Here is a 17,887-nt window from a genome sequence, read left to right on the forward strand (position 1 = left end):
AGAGTAGCAGATTGGATAAAAAAACAAAATCCATCAATATGTTGTCTACAAGAGACACACCTGAAAAATGAAGATAAAGAAAGGCTAAAAGTAAAAGGGTGGGGGAAAATATACCAAGCAAATAAAATCCATTCTTAACTGAAAGCAAAAATGACCGTGGATTCAGTCAGATGCAGCTTCACCTTCAGTCTGTTCTTGCTCCTCAGTCACTGACAACAGACTGGCCAGTGCGACTGACTCAGACTTCCCATATTTAAATAATTTCCATATCGAATCTTTTCTTGTCTAATGGAAATAACTTGCTTGTTTCTTGAAACTCCGTTAACATTTTTAAGAATTTTATGTAAATTTAATTATTGACTGTACCTGGTTTCCTGACTTCTTGTATCAAGGGTGTTGATTGTGGATCCAAGTAAGATTGGACCTTGACAACTTCAATATTTTCTCCATCTCTCATGATGTTGCTTACTTGTCCAGTGGTGAGAATTTTTGTCTTCTTGGTTTTGCCATGCAATCTACATGGAAGTGCCCATCAACAAACAGATGTATAGAGAAACTGTGGTGTATTCACACAATGGAATACTGAGCTGCTTTAAAAAACAAGGAACTCATGAAATATTATACAAAATGAGTGACCCTGGAGGACATTATGCTGAGTAAAATATCTCAGTCACAAAAGGACAAATACTGCATAGTGCCCTGTTGTAAAACGGGACTGACATCAGGGTTGGGGAGAGACTGAGAAAGAGGGGATAAATAATGTATACTGCGTTGAAACAGATGAGGGAGAAAACTGCTTAAAAGGGATATATGATTGGGTATCATTGTCATGAAAGAATTTTTCTTTTACTTTTCAAAGAGAAGAGCGAACTGGAGGGGAGGGGTGGGCAGGAAGAAAAGTGCAACAATGAATGAATGGAAATCCAAACTAGCTGTTAGCTTTCATTAAAATTAATAATGAAAAACGTTTTTAAAAAGACCATCTTTCTAGAAGAACTACAGCATCTCAAACTTCTAATCATAATTTCACATCACATTTATATATTTTTGTCATTTTCATCACTAGCTATACTAATCCTATTTTATAATATATAATCAGTAAATGCTTCTTATTACTTTCTGCTCTGGCAAGTCCACATAAAACCTGAATTTTGTTTCTTACTATACTTAAATGAAATAACGTATATAGATTATCTGTTAATACAGTTAGTCACATTCCGTGCATATTTGTGTTTCTTACTCTGTCCTTCTCGTTTACCTGCTGTTGGGACAGATGGTAGCCATTTCATTTTGGTTCCCACTTTCAGTATAATCTAGATTTTATTACCAGTCACATTGGATTTCTTAGCTTTAATTCAATTTTGACATGATATTAAGTCCTTTGCCTTTTGATGGATTGTAATTCATGATGATCCCATCTGTCACAGTAGCACTGCTCTGTACGGTTTTTGTGACTGTCATCTTTACTGAAGGGAGCTCGGGTGGCCTCATAGGTAAGGAGTTCCACTGCTAACCTTCCTCATAAACGCCACGTCCTTCTCATAAAGCCCAGCCTCCCACATGGTCTGTTCACATACAGATTGATAAGGTATGGAGATAGGACTCATTCCTGATGGACTCCTTTTGTGATTTTGACCTATCCAGTGTTTCTTTGTTCTGTTCTGAAGACTGCGTCATGATCCAAGTTTAGGTTTCATATGAACAGAATCAAATATTCTGCGATTCCCATTCTTCTTAGCATTTGCTAAGGCTTGTTGTGATCCACACAGTCAAATGCCTTTGCCTAGTCAGTGAAACACAGATATTCCTCTGGTATGCACATGGATGAAGGACCTGAAGTGCTTGCTGCAGATTAAGGACTGCAGTCTTCAATATGGATTGAAGCTCAACATCAAGAAAATGAAGATTCTCACCACTGGGCCAATTGGCAGCATCATGATGGATGGTGAAGAGATTGAGATTGTCCACAACTTTAGTTTGCTTGGCTCCACAGTCAACACTGTTGGTACCAGCAGTCAGGAAATCAAGAGATGAAATGAATTGGAAAAATTGCCTATCAGGTACTCAACATAAGTCTGGAGACTAAGGTGTGTGCCTGGTTCAGACCATAGTCTATGCAATTGCTTGCTGTGCATCAGAGACCTGGACAATGACTAGAGATGATAGAGAATTGATGCCTTTGAGCTGTAGTGCTGGAGAAGAGTGTGGAATGTACCATGAACTTCTAGGAGAATAAATGGGTCCGTCCTGGAGAGGGTGAAACCAGGCTGCTTCTTGGAAGCAAGAATTCTCCAGCCAGTATTATAAGAGGCATGGACATAGGAATTAAGTTTAGAAAAGAAATTAAAGAAAAAAATACACACACACAAGGCACCTCTTCAGTTTCTTTAAAATCACTGAGCAAGAAAAGCAGCCCTGAACTTCACATGCTGATTTTATACAATTTCTTTCTACCACCTTGACTGAAATCCAAGAGCAGAAGGTAAGACTCTCCTCCATTTGTGGTAAACAACCGTATGTTAAACTGGATAACTCTCCCCCTGCGCGTTACCTCGAAGAGGACATGTTTGGCATTTTGATACTGATGTCACCAATATTAGTGTTTCTCGAGATATTCTTCACAGCTAACCTCGCACAGCTGGAGCTCCTGCACGGCAGCCTCAGATTCTCGAGTTTATTTTGTGCATCAATTTGTCTAACAGTCTCATTCATGTTGGTCTCTAATACCATTCCCCCGCGACCATTTCTGCAGGAATATTGTGAACCTTGTCTACATGGAAAATGAAATCCAGTTCACATACATTTTCAAAATACTTACCGAATGTTTCCACAAATGCTTGAATTAGATCTAAAAATGCCAAGTTCACTTTCCACACCAAAGATAAAACATAATGTTGTGTAATGTCTGTAAATGGTGTCAGATCCTCCTATTAACAGTCCCCCTTCTAGGAAATTGCAAACATTTTCCTCTCTCTAAGGTACCATATGACGGTATGAGTCGTTGTTGCATATCTTCACTGTAAGACTAGGAGAACTTGGAGAGCGCGGCTTCCCAGGGCTGAGATGAGGATCCTCTCAGGGCTGGGCTGGGGACCCTGGGTGGGCGCCAGGCTTCTCCCCGGGACCCCCTGTACCCTCTTGCAAATGCGTGCACTCCCTCTCAAGCCTGGATGAAAGATTTTGTATATAGGATATTGCAATAGAAACTGGTCATGTGAAAGTGGACGAAATGGGCCATTGTCAGCCTGGTTTTTTCTTAACTCTTCCCATTCAGTATTTGAAAGACAAGTATGAGCTTGGCCCAATGAAGTCCTGGTGACATACTCACAATGAATTTATAAGTCATAAAATTTGGAAAAAAGTAAAATAAAAAACTTGGATGTTTTCTTACCAATTTTATAGGAAAAGGTAAAACCAAAGTCGTTTTTGATGTGCATTTGTGCTCGCGTGTGTGAAATGTGTGGCTGACATTGCCTTTTGCTTGCAGGACGACAGCAAGCAGGCACAGTTCCTTGCCCTGGCCGTGGTTTACTTCATCTCGGTTCTGATGGTGTCCAAGTACCGGGACATCCTGGAGCCCCAGCGGGAGACAGCCCGTGCCGCCCAGTCCAGCAGGAGCATCCGCCAGGAGATCAACTCACCCACCAGCACAGGTGTGTCGCTCTTAGCCGTCCTGGGTGGAAGTCCCGCTTGGTGGGGCCTCTTCATTCTGGTTTAAAGCCAGGTGCAGAGTGCAGCCTTTTCTGTTCCCACCCAGCTCTGATGTTCTAGGGTGGGGGTGGGACAGTGCTCATTTTGTGGGCTTTAGTTCCACGGGTTAGCCTCATAATAGTTGCTTTGTTCTCATTTTATCACTTCTGGTTTTGATATTTTCTACATACTAATAGAAATCATTCCTTTCCCCTGTTTAATATGCAAGTGATTCATTTTTTACATACCATTATTTTAACCTTTATCTTTTGTTCTTAGGGTAGCTATGAGTCATACTTGACTCAAGGGCACTTAACAACAAGAACAAAGCGTGAGACTGAGAGATGAGGTGTGCAGGAGGACAGCCACTCTAAGATCCTGACCTTATCACACCTCTTGTTTCTCTTACTCCATATGATTATTTCAGTAGTCTATCAGAATATTCTGTCAGAAGTTACAGCAAGTGAACTCCCGTAGGTGAGCTGGTCTTCCCAGTTGGGAGAAAACGCTAATGTTACGAGGGTCCTGCATGGTCAGCCTTTCCTTCCAGGCGATGAAAACACTCTGTGGCTAACAGTACGCTGATACCACAGGGCACTTCCTGTCCATTGCATTTCTTGCTAGGTGTTTGCATTGATGGTATTTCATTTTGTTTGAAGGGTTACCTTGGTGACCCAACAATTATTTCATAGATTCAGTATTATATGGGTTAGTTTATAGTTGAAATTGTCTTTACTAAAGAATTTGCAAAGGAGCCCTGGTGGTACAATGGTTAGAGCACTCTGCTGCTAACCAAAAGGTCTGCAGTTCAAACCTCCCAGCTGCTCTGAGGGGAGAAGATGTGACCATCTGTTCCCACAGAGACTTCCACTCTGGAAACTTCAAGGGCAGTTCTACTCTGTCACAAGAGGTCACCAGGAGTGGGGGGCAACGTAATGGCAATGGAGATTTTAAGTTACTATATATGCTGTATAACTGAAGTGCATTTAAAAAAAAAGTGAGTCGGCATTAGTGGTCAAATCTCTGCCTCTTCTTTTCTGCGAGTTTTTTTTTCTCTTCTGTTTACCTTCTCTGTTGTTGTGGGGAATAAGGACTATGCTTCATTCATCTGGAAGGCTTTGCTGAGGCATGCCATAGTGATTCTTGACCCGTAAGCACTAGATTATTTCCTCTTAGTTTACTTTTGTTTTTAACTTTTTCCTTCAAATGAAGTACCATTATTCCTGTTCATATCTTCTCACCATGTCAAAACCCAAATTAGGACTTTATTTATTATATTATTCAGCCTTTTTCTTCATCTTTAACTCATTCATATCTGTCATATACATGTATGTATTCATATATAAAATAAGCACTATTACAGTGAGCCGTCCAGTTCTGGCTTTCTTATATATTTGCGTGTCTCTGTGTGTTTTGCTAAAGTAGCTCTCCTGGATGAGTGTGTGGCCTCCTCTCTCTTTCCTCCCCTCAGCGCGGCTCTCTCCGCTGCAGCAGGGTTTGCATGTTTACTGTTCTAGAATTGTCATGGATTCTCCGTGGACCGGGCGGCACGTTGTTCCATGCTGGCTCACATCTGACTTCATGATTTTCTCCACAGTTGTGGTCATACCCTCTATCCCTCATCCAAGTCTGAACCATGGATTCCTTGCCAAGTTAATTCCTGAGCAGAGCTTTGCCCACTCATTTTACAAAGGTAATTCTGACCTCAGCTCCTGACCTATTGGGATATTCTTTCTTCATGAATTGTTATATAGTAAACATTCGTTATTTAACTGTTTATCAATAAGTATACCCCTCAGGTTCCACGAAATAGAACATATGGCATTAACTCTGCTCACTGAGAGCGAAAGGAAGCCTTGTGGTGCATCATTAAAGAATCAGACTACCCTGCCACTCACTTGTTTGAGCCTCACAGTGGCCTTGCAGCTGCCCCGCAGGGACAGGATGAGGAGTCAACTTTCACAAGGACCGACAGCCGTGGCCACCCTTGGGGCAGTTCCCGTCCGTCCACAGGGTCGCTGTGTGTGGGAATCACCTCCGTGGCAGGGGAGGAGCTGCAGTTCAGACAGCTGCTCTCGTTTACGTTTGCTTAAGGATCACCTGCGACCTTTGAGATCCCTGACTTCCAAGGTTAACATTCATTGCTTAGGGCTGCAGATAGTAGGTAGGCCTGGTGTGGCCCCTCCAGGCCCAGGAAAAAAATGGCTAAAGATGGGCCTGGACAGCACTTACATTACTGTTCAAACAAAGCCCAGTGCTTGAAAAATGACAAACACCAAAAACAGTCCAAATGGAATTGTAATTGTTAATTAAACATTTAGTAACTGATTAGTAAAGGTGCAAAGAAGTAGAAAAAAAAATGTGATTCATGTCCAGGAAGAGGAAATCAGTCAGTAGAAATAAATTCAGACAGGCCAGAGAGGGTGGAATTACCAGGTAAGGACATTGACGTAGAGAGGATGAATAAATTCAAGGTCCTTTCCAAGTAAAAGAACAAGACAAGACATCAGGAGAAATGTGCTTATGAAAAATGCTTTTAAAATATATTTATACGCATGTGTGAGAAAGAATTAAGGGATGTTTTTGTTGCAAACACTGTACCTGCAGGAGTGGAGGCTGAGGCGGGTGGAGGCTGAGATGGATGGCAGCAGAGTTGGGACCAGCACAGGAGGTGATGTTCCAGGGGCTGAGGCTATGGTGGCGGTGGGCTGGGGAAGAGCCCTCATGTACGTGGGCCGCAGCATTCCTGGGACATCAATGACACAGATTTTACTCCTAAGATCAGGATATGTTTACACCTTTGCTTTTGAGAAAAAGTGATTGGAAGGTGGCCTGACCAATCACAGGAGCTCCTTAGAGCAGAGGTTTTTTTCTCTGGCTCGTTGTAGCACAGGAAGTCACCTTGTGTCCACATGCAAGAGAGCTTCTGCATGAGCTGTTGCTTCTCATTGCTGGAGGAGGCCCAGCAGGACATGAAGGGTGTAGGGTATCTGACATGGGGGGTGTTTCTCATTGTTGAAGGAGGCCCAACAGGAGATGAGGGTGTGGAGTGTCTGACAGGGGGTTCCTCATTGCTGGAGGAGCCCCTAAAGGAGATGAGGAGCGTGGGGTGTCTGACATGAGCGGTCCCTTGCTGCCAGTGGTTGTACTCCTAGTGAGGGTGCGCTCTCTCTCAGATCTCCAAAGACAGAGAATTGGCATCTAGTACTAACTGGAATAATCTTGTGGAAGAACCCTGCACTCTCCAGGCCAACCCAGCTGGTAACTGGATTTCAGTCTCAGCAGAAAACTTGGGCACAGGAAGCCAGACTCCTGACCAGGAGAACTCTGAATAATATCTGGTTGCTATTTTAAGCCACTGACTTTCTGCTGCTGTTTGTATAGAAATGAAAAATGAGTTGGCTGGTTCATGGAACAGTCTGAAGTATCTACAGGGTGTTATTGAATCTCAAAGGGGAGACATAGTAGGAGGTGGGGAGTAAAGAAAATCATTTGAAAACTTAGTGGCCTCAGTTTTCCAGTTGATGACAATTGTGATGTTACAGCTTTATTACCCTCCCTGCAGGATGCATACTGAAAAGCACAAGATACATCATAGAACCAGAGGGGCATGCAGTGAGCACAGATTACTGTGTTTCTATGGAGAATTCAATGAGAAGAGTGTCTGAAGACGGCTCCTCAGAAACTAGTCAAGACAGAAGACAATGAACTTGACAGTTTTATGTGTTGAAAAGTCAGCCTGTGCTACCATGTCCATAAGAATATCTAAAAATTAAGGCCAACTCCCCCCTTTGGGACAAACCATATCAAATTAAATCTCCCCTAGACCTGTATACTACAAGAAATAGTCAAGAATGAGTCCTTTAGGCCACAGAAAACTTAAACATGAAGGAAAGTTGGATCTACACTAGGAATAAAGAGTTCTCTTATTAAGTACTGAAATATTGTTACCTTAGAGACTTGTTATACTACTAAGATTCCTTTTTTTGCAAACACTGACAATCCGTACACGTTTGCAGTTGTGCTGCCACCCCAGGGCAGGCGGTTCAAATCCCCCAGGTGCTCAGAGGAAGAAAGATGGACAGTTTCCTCCCATGTGATTTGTCACCTCTGAAATCCCACTGAAGAATCACCCATCCATCTGTTTGACTTCAGGGAATACAACAACAGTGGCAGAGACATTAGTGCCAAAAGTTTGTTTTGAGAAGAGTGAGTGAATGTGAATCAGGAGATGCAGCTCCTGACAACATAGTTCCGTCTGTTCACTAACTGGTTAATGGTGACTCACAGACAGCTTATGGTGTATGGGAAATTGATTCCATGTCTGTCTGCAAATTGCTCCTGTTATTGTTGTACGTGTTCATCATTTGAACATCATGGTAAAATGAAAGAAAAAGCCTCCCCCCCCCATCTTCATTGCTGATTAACCCAGCTAACTGTGAACTGTAGAAATTATTCAAGATTATCAAGATTATACTGTCACTGAAATACACAGTCTTGGCTCTATGAGGAGAAGTGTGGCATCAGGATTGGAGGTAGACTCATCAACAATCTGCATTATGCAGATGACACAACCCTGCTTCCTGAAACTGAGGAGGACCTGAAGCGTTTGCTGCAGAAGGTCAAGAACTGCAGTCTTCAATATGAATTGAAGCTCAACATCAAGAAAACAGATTCTCACCTCTGGGCCAACTGGTGGCATCATGATGGATGGTGAAGGGCTTGATGTTGTTGACAGCTTTAGTTTGCTTGCTCTACAGTCAACACTCTTGGCACCAGCAGCCAGGAAATTAAAAGACAAATTGCACTGGGAAAGATGCTGTCAGAGACCTCTCCAAAGTACTGAAGAGCAACGATGTCTATCTGGAGACTAAGGTGCACCTGATCCAGGCCATGGTCTTTGCAGTTACTTGCTATGCATCAAAGAGCTGGACAGTGACTAGGGATGATAGGAGGAGAGTTGATGCCTTTGAGCTTTGGTGCTGGAGAAGAGTATTGAATATACCATGGACAGCTAGGAGAACAAACATTTCGTCCTGGAAAGGGTGAAGCCAGGCTTGTCATTGGAGGCAAGGTTTCTGAAGCCTCATCTGACATACTTTGGACAAGTTGCAAGGCGGGACGAGTCCTTGGAGAGGGACATCATGCTTGGGAGGTGGAGGGACAGCACAGGAGAGGAAGACCCTTGATGAGATGTGTTGATTCAGTCACTGGGATAAGGGGGATGGGTGTGTTGGAGACAGTAATGTTGGCACAGGATAGAGCAGGGTTTAGGGCTGTTGTACATAGGGTCACTGTCTCAGGAGACTGGATGTCACATAACAACAACAACAACCTACAGACTAAATGTTTGGAAAATGCTCTGTGGAAATGTCGTCACACGGTACTGGAGCTTGCATCGGTACATCAGCACACTGCTTTCTTAGCAAGAGAATCTTGGTTGAGAGATGCAGGAAAGAATTGCAGCCTCCGCCATCCAGCTATGAGAACTGAACGCTCGCAGTTACTCCTGCTGAGTCCTGAAGGGGGCGCACAGGACGAGGTCATGGATAGAGCAGGAGAGAGCTGTGCAGCAGAATGGAGACCCCTAGAACGCCTACCAGTCTCCGATGGAGCCCTGGAGAAGACAACTCCTTTAAGCTCTGGAGCCATATTTACTCACAGGGTTCAACTTCCACCCAGACAGCACCAGGGAGCTATCTGCTCCTTACAATAATCAGTCATGGGAGGTCCAGAGGGCAGCATCTGTCTAGGGAGAGATCTCAGGAAGCAGTGAGAATGCAGGTACCATGTGGATTATAGCCAGTGTCCTGGAACAACCTGAATTGTAGTATGGAAATCCAGCTTGTTCGGGAAGCTTTCCCTCAACTGATAATAAAGGGCTTTCTAAAAAACAAAGCAAATCAACAACCATCCATGGAGAATAGAACAGAAGATAGGAAACTAGTTGGATTCATTATAGATTATTTAAACTGTCCTTTTAACATCTCCAGTATTGGAAGGAGTTTATGATTTCCCTAGACAGAGCAGGGAGTGATGTGGTAGCCTGGTGGTAAGAAGCTGCCCTGTTGCAAATCCAGCGACAACAAGTTCAAACCCACCAGCTGCTCCTTGGGAGGAAGATTGGCTGTCTTTTCCAATGCCCTTTATACTGTGTCTAAAAACCGGCTGGAGGGTCAGCTGTAAGTCAATTCCTACTCAGTGGTACGTAACAATAATGATAGGCAAAAGGGTGACAGCATGTAAACTCAAAGGCAGATCAAAGAACAAAGCAGTAGCTCAGTAGTTAGAATCTAGGAAACACAGTTTCTAAGATGATGTTACGTGCTGTCAGGTTGACTATGACTATGAATAATAACTTATGGGTTGCAATTTTTTATCAATAATATATCTTCTTAACATCAGTGAAGATTTTGAGATATGTATAGCATCAGTGAGAAAATATTACCCATTATTTTCTGGATTTGATAGATTTGTGTTTTATTTTCTATTAAAAGATCTATACATCGGAAAGTCATTAATTAGATTCCTTTTCTGCCATTGGAATAGAAATTAATTTAGTTATGACTATACTGAAAGTCATTACAAATACATTTTATAAGAAACATAAATGCATGTTATACACATGGATTTCACCTGATGGTATGCATAGGAATCAGATAGATTACATCTGTGGAAAGAAGCACTGGAGAAGTTCAATATCAGCTATGAAAACTAGGCCTGGTGCTGATTGTGGAACAGACCACCAACTACTCATATGCAAGTTCAAGCTGAAGCTAAGGAAAATGAAATCAAGTCCATGGGAACCAAAATATGACCTTCAGTCTATCCAACCTGAATTTCGGAACCATCTGAAGAGGTTTGAGGCCTTGAACACTAATGAGCGAAGACCAGATGAGTTATGGGAATATCAAGAATATCATCCAGGAAGAGTGCAAAAGGTTGTTGCAAAGACAGAGGAGGGAAAAAAAGACCAAAATGGATGTCAGAATAGACTCCTGAATATTGCACTAGAGCACCAAGAAGCCAAAGCAAAGGGAAGAAATCAAGACATTAAGGAACTGAACAGATTTCAAAAGGCAGTACAGCAAGACAAAGTAAAGTATTAAAATGAAATGTGCAAAGAGCTGGAGTCAGAAAATTGAAGAGGCCAAACTCACTCAGTATTTCTTAAATTCAAGAATCTGAAGAAGAAATTCAAGCCTCGAGTTTCAATACTTAAGGATGTTTCGGGCAGAATATTAAATGATCCAGGAAGTATTAAAAGAAAATAGAGTATACAGTCATTATACCAAAAGGAATTGGCAGACACAGAAGAATTTAATGAAACAACATATGAGCAAGAGCCTATGGTGAAGAAGTTCAAACTGCTTTGTAAGAAGTGGCTAAAAATAAGGCCCCAGGAATTGATGGTATTCCAATTGACATATTTCAATTAACAGATGATGCCCTAGATGTGCTCACCAGTTTGTGCCAAGAAATGTGGAGGATAACCACTTCGCCAACTGACTGGAAGAGAGGTGATCCGCCAGAGTATGCAAATTATCCAACAATATCACTAATATCACATGCCAGCAAGATTCTGCTGAAAAGTATCCAAAAATGACTGAGAACTTCCAGAAGTGCATTCTGGGTGTAGAAGGGGCCGTGGTACTAGGGATATTGTAGCTAATGTTAGATGGATCTTGGCTGAAAGCAGGGAGTACCAGAGGAATATCTGTCTGTGTTTCATTGATTATACAAAGGTGTTTGACTGTGTGGATCACAACAAACTGGCTGATTCTGAGAAGAATGGGAATCCCAGAACACTTGATGGTGCTAATGCGAAACCTATACTTGGACCAGGAGACAGTCATCAGAAGAGAGCAGGGAAACACTACGTGGTTCAAAATTGGGAAAGGGGGTACGCCATGTATCCTATCTCCATACGTTTTCAGTCTTTATGCAGAACAGATTATCCATGAGGTGGGGCTCTATGAGGAGAAATGTGGCATCAGGATTGGAGGTACTCATCAACAGTCTGTGTTGTGTAGATGACACAACCCTGCACGCTGAAACTGAGGAGGATCTGATTCACTTGCTGTAGAAGGTCAGGGACTGCAGCCTTCAATATGGATTGAGGCTCAACATCAAGAAAACAAAGATTCTCACCACTGGGCCAATTGGCAGCATCATGATGGATGGTGAAGAGATTGAAATTGTTTATAGCTTTAGTTTGCTTGGCTCCACAATCAACACTCTTAGCACCAGCAGCTAGGAAATTAAAAGATGTATTGCAATGGGAAAGTCTGTGGTTAGAGACCTCTCTAAAGTACTGAGGAGCAATGATGTCAATCTGGAGACTAACGTGTGCCTGATAAAGGCCATGGTCTTTGCAGTCACTTGTTCCTGCGTCAAAGCTGAACAGTGATTCGGGGTGATTGATGCTTTTGAGCTGTGCTGTTTGAGAAGAATATTGACTATACCGTGACTGCTAAGAGAACAAACAGGTTTGTCCTGGAGAAGGTGAAGTCAGGCTGCTCCTTGGAGGCAAGGATTTTGAAGCTTTGTCTGACATACTTTGAACATTTTGCAAGGAGGTGCCAATCCTTGGAGAGGGACGTCATGCTTGTGAGAGTTGAGGGACAACACAGGAGAGGAAGACCCTTGATGAAGATGGATTGATACAGTGACTTGGGTAATAGGGGTAGGTGTGTCAGAGACAATGAGATTGGCACAAAATAGGGCAGGATTTAGAGCTCTTGTACACAGGGTTGCTGTGAGTCACAGGTGACTCGATGGCACATAACAACAACAACAACAGCTATGTACAGTCAAATCACCTGTAATCATTCATGCAGTGCTAAAGACCATTTCGTAAAAAATGGACGACCCTGGAGGACATTATGCTGAGTGAAATATCTCAGTCACAAGAGGACAAATACTGAATAGTGCCACTGTTGTAAAGCAGGACTGACTTTGGGGTTGGAGGGAAACTAAGAGGAGATAAATAATGAATACTGCCTTGAAACAGATGAGGGAGAGAACTGTTTACGAGAAATATATGATTAGGTATTACTGTCATGACGAGAGTCCAGAATGAAAGCTGCATAGTGGAGTGGACTGGTGTTGGAGGGAAATTGTATAACAGTGAAAGTTTGGGGTTTTATTTACTTTTCAGAGAGAAAAGTGAACTCGGGGAGGGTTGGTCAGGGAGGAAAGTGCAGCAATGAATTAATGGAAATATAATGTGTCTGTAAACTTTCATTAAAATAAATTTTTTTAAAAAGAAACTGAAGGAAACAGTGAAAAAATGAAATGTTTTCTTTTAAATAGCTATAGAGAGCTGTAAAAGAAATTTAATTCATAGACATGCTGAAGACAGTGATGAGAAGCTTTTATTGATTTTTTTGTCATATAAGCTATATATAAACTTGTTGTTGTTGTTGTTGTTATATACCATTGAGTCGTAACCAACACATAGCTGACCCTTAAGCGAATTTTCAGAGGTAGTAAATTGCATAGGACGTGATTGCCTGTCTCTTTCTCCTTTGGAGTTGCTGGTGGATTTGAACTGCGTGCCTTCAGGTTGGCAGCACAGCTCCTTACCACTAGTACAAGAGCTCCTTCAATAGCGCTTTATATTAATATTTCAGCATTAGCCATACTAGGAAAGTTCATATTAAGGTGAATTTAGAAATAAATATGTACTTAATTTTCACCCAATAAGAATTTTTTGTTGTGCCATCTACAGCAGTTCTGAACCTTGCCCTATCCTGAGCCAGTCTCGCTAATTCTGATGCACCAACCTTCATTGCCCCAGTTACTGGATAAATCCATCTCATCCGGGGTCTTCCTCTTCTACACTGTCCCTCCACCATACTGAGCATGGTGTCCTTCTCCAAGGATTAGTCCCTCCTGGCCACTTGCCCAAAGTATGTGTGACAGAGCTTCAAAGTGCTAGCCTCCAAGGAGAGACTTGGTTTTACCCTCTCCAAAGTAGACCTGTTTGTTTCCTTGGTAGTTCATAGTATGTTCAAGACTCTTCTCCAGCACAGTTAGAAGGCATCGATTCTTCTGTCATCATTAATCATTGTTCAGCTCCCTGATGGATAGCAAATAATTGTGACAACCATGTTTCTTGATCAGGCCCACCTTAGTCTCCAGATTGACATATTGCTTTTTAGTACTCTAGATGTCCCTGACAGCAGACTTTCCCAATGCAAATTATCTTTTGATTTCCTGACTACTGGTGACAAGCCTGTTGATTGTGAAACCGAGCAAGGAATTAGAGTTAGAACAGGGAATGTTTGTTGTTGTTGTTGTTGTTATGTGCCATCGAGTCATTTGCGACTCATAGTGACCCTATGTACAACAGCCCTAAACCCTGCTCTTTCCTGTGCCAATCGCATTGCCTCTGACACACCCATCCCGATTACCCCAGTCACTGAATCAATCCACCTCATAAAGGGTCTTCCCGTCCTGCGCTGTCCCTCCACCCTCCCAAGCATGATGTCCCTCTCCAAGGACCTGTCCCTCCTTACAACATGTCCAAAGTATGTAAAACGAAGCCCCAGAATCCTTGCCTCCAAGGAGTAGCGCAGTTTAACCCTGTCCACGATGAATCTGTTTGTTTTCTTGGCAGTCCATGGGACATTCAATACTCTTCTCCAGCACCACAGCTCAAAGGCATCAATTCTCCTGTCCTCCCTAGTCATTGTCCAACTCTCTGATGCATAACAAGTGATTGCAAAGCCATGGACTGTTTCAGATAGATGCACCTTAATCTCCAGAGACACACCGTTGCTCTTGAGTACTTTAGAGAGGTCCCTAACAGCAGACTTTCCCATCGCAATACATTTTTTTAAGTTCCTGGCTGCTGGTGCCAACATTGTTGACCGTGGAGCCGAGCAAACTGAAGCTGTGAACAATCTGTCTCTTCACCATCCATCCTGATGCTGCCAATTGGTCCAGTGGTGAGAATCTTTGTCTTCTTGACATTGAGCCTCAGTCCATACTGAAGGCTGCAGTCCTTGACCCTCTGCAGTAAGTGCATGAGGTCCTCCTCAGTTTCAGCAAGCAAGGTTGTGTCATCTGCAAATTGCAGATTGTTGATAGATCTTCCACCAATCCTAACGCCACGCATCTCCTCATAGAGCCCAGCCTCTCAGATAATCTGCTCTGCATAGAGGTTGTAAAGGTATGGAAATAGGACACATCCCTGACGTACATCCTTCCCAATTTTGAACCATGCAGTGTTACCCTGCTCTGTTCTAACGACTGCCTCTTGGTCCAAGTATAGGTTTCGCATTAGCACGATTAAAGGTTCTGGGATTCCCATTCTTCTCAGAGTCAGCCACAGTTTGTTATGGTCCACACAGTCAAACAACTTTGCATAATCAATGAAACACAGATAGACATTCTTCTGGTATTCCCTGCTTTCAGCTAAGATCCATCTAACATCAGCTACAATATCCCTAGTACCATGACTTCTTCTAAACCCAGTCTGGACTTCTGGCAGTTCTCTGCTAATGTGCTGTTCCAGTCGTTTTTGGATAATCTTCAGTAGAATCTTGCTTTCATGTGAAATCAGTGATCTTGTTATGTAGTTTCCACACTCTGTTGGGTCACCCTTCTTTGAAATGGGAACAAATACAGATCTCTTCCAGTCAGTTGGCCAGATTTCTTGGCACAACTTGGTGAGCACATCCTGGGCAGCATCTGTTAGCTGAAAGACGTCAATTGGTATACCATCTATTCCTGGTCAGGAAATAATATAAAAAAGAAAATAATAGCACTGGCACAACAATTATCTATAAAGGGGCTGACATTTATTCAAACATTTCATAATAAATGTAAATTTTCTATTCAAGTTGAATAATCATGCCTCAGAAATAGCTCAAGGGTTACCAAATGAGGTACTTATTTAGAAGAAGAAATAATTTATGTCCATTTGTCATGTATTATACTAAAATATTTTCATATTTGTTAACATTTAGAGGTAAAAATCTATGAACAAAGTGAAAAAAACATTAAAGAACAGTTTGCAGTATTGGGTAAAGGGAAAATATGCTGAAGAAATAATTCACAAGAGCACAAGGACAAATAAGGAGAATCCCATAATTAAATACATTCGTAGTGAAATGTTGTCAGGTGTTGTGGAGTAGGGCCCATCACCACACCACTCACAACAGAGCTGGAGCCTGTGTCCTTCTTACAGACCCTCACATGTAAAGCTGTTTGTTACTCTTCTTCAGCACCACAACTCAAAAGCTTCACTTCTTCTTTTGTTATCCTTATTCTTTGTCCAGCTCTCAGATACATAGCAAGTGATCAGAAAGACAATGCCCTGGTTCAGATTCATCTAAGTCCTCAATAATGTGGAGAGGTCCCTAACTATACACTTTGCCAGTGCCATACATCTCCTTATTTCCTGACTGCTGGTATAAGGGTGTTAATTAAGGATCCACGTAAGATGAAGTTGTTTCCAGTTTCAATTTTTTTCTCCATTTATCATGATGTTGCCTGTTGTTCCAGTGGTAAGAATCTTTGTTTTTTGGACATTGAATGAAATGCAGTCCATAAAGAAGGCTATATTCTTTGATCTTCTGCATCAAATGATTCAAGTCTTCTTCACTTTCAGCAAGCATGGTTGTATCATCTGCATAATACAGGTTATTGATGATTCTTCCTCTGATCTTGATGCCACATTCCCCTTCCTAAGAGTCCATCTTCTCAAATAATTTGCTGTGCATTCAGATTGAATGTATGAAGAGAGAATATAACCGTCACACTCTCTCTTCTTAATTTTAAACCATGTGATTTTCCCTTGCTCTGCTTGGACAACAGACTCCTGGTGTAGGTATAAGTTTGACATGAGTACAATTAAGTGCTCTGGGATTCCCATTCTTCTCAATAACTTGTTATGATCCACACTGTCAAATGCCTTTGCATAATCAATAAAGCACAAATAGAAATTCTTCTGGTATTCTTTACTTTCAGCCAGGATCCTCTGACATCAGCAATAATATCCCTGGTGCTCTGGCCTTTTCTAAATTCTGCTTGAACTTCTTGCAGTTTCTTATCTGTGTAATTGTTCTCACCAGTTTTGAATGATCTTCAGCAGTATTCTGTTTCCATGTGATATTAGTGATATTGTTTGATAGTTTCCACATTCTGTTTGATCACCTTTCTTGGGAATTGGAACAAGTATGGACATCTTCTAATCTGTTGACCAGATAGCTGTCCTCTAATTTTCCTGACATAGACTAGTGAGTGCATCCAGGGCTGCGTCTGTTAATTGAAATGCGTCAGTTGGTATCCTGTCAACCCTGACAAGATGTCATCCCACAGTTCATCTGGTCTTTGATCATTGGTGTTCAGTGCCTCAAAGTTATTCCTAATATGATGTTGAAAGTCAGATGGAATAGATTCAAGATCAGATCTTGGTTCTCATAGACTTACTAATTTTTTCTCGGCCTCAGTTTGAACTTGCACATGAGTAACTGATGGTCTGACCCGTACATAGTTCACCCCTGGCCTAGTTTTGAATCCCAATATTGAGCTTCTCCAAGTATTTCTTCCAAAGATGTAGTCAGTTTGATTCCTATGCAGCCATCTGATGAGGTCTGTGTGTAAAGTCAGGTATTTGCAATGAAGAAATCATTAGTGAAACATTAATGCACTACAATTTGCAAGTCAAAAATTAGCAAAAATTTGCAGGATTATCAATCTGTGTTGTCTTTGGAGAAGTTCCTGTATGCCTTGATACATTAACTGTACTTTTAGAATTCTATCTTGAGAACATCATAATTAAAATTATACACAATAATTTAAATGCAGATATTTTTATTAAATTTTTTACAATGCAAAATTAGTAATCTTAATGATACGTATTAAATACTATGTTGCACTCATAATAAAACACTAAACAACATGCCTCTGGAAACACTATAAACTTTGAGAAATGACGATAGTTCTAGAAATGAGTCAGGCTCAACTCGATGGCAGTCAACAATAATGTTTAATTACTGTAAATTTATGAGTGTGTTCTGTATATTGTTTTTTGAGTAATTTTTAATGCTTGCATTGCAATCCGCTGTGTAGAAGCATAGTCATTTATTTCACACATACTCTTGTCATTAATATAATTGTATACAGTTCTAAATAGTTGTTGTTGTTATGTGCCGTCGAGTCGCTTGCGACTCATAGCGACCCT

General features: G+C 41.7%; 1 protein-coding gene across 1 annotated transcript in view; it reads left to right on the forward strand.

Annotated features, from left to right (window-relative positions):
• Positions 1-17,887, forward strand: part of NBEA (neurobeachin) — a 924,058-nt gene that overhangs the window by 329,407 nt on the left and 576,764 nt on the right. Inside the window, exons 32-33 of the mRNA XM_006879639.1 lie at positions 3,488-3,653; positions 5,288-5,383. Of these exons, the coding sequence (XP_006879701.1) occupies positions 3,488-3,653; positions 5,288-5,383 (262 nt within the window). The remainder of the gene's footprint in view (positions 1-3,487; positions 3,654-5,287; positions 5,384-17,887) is intronic.

Source organism: Elephantulus edwardii, unplaced genomic scaffold (assembly GCF_000299155.1).
Source record: "Elephantulus edwardii isolate Elephantulus edwardi_28Jun2011 unplaced genomic scaffold, EleEdw1.0 scaffold00004, whole genome shotgun sequence".
Taxonomy (NCBI): domain Eukaryota; kingdom Metazoa; phylum Chordata; class Mammalia; order Macroscelidea; family Macroscelididae; genus Elephantulus; species Elephantulus edwardii.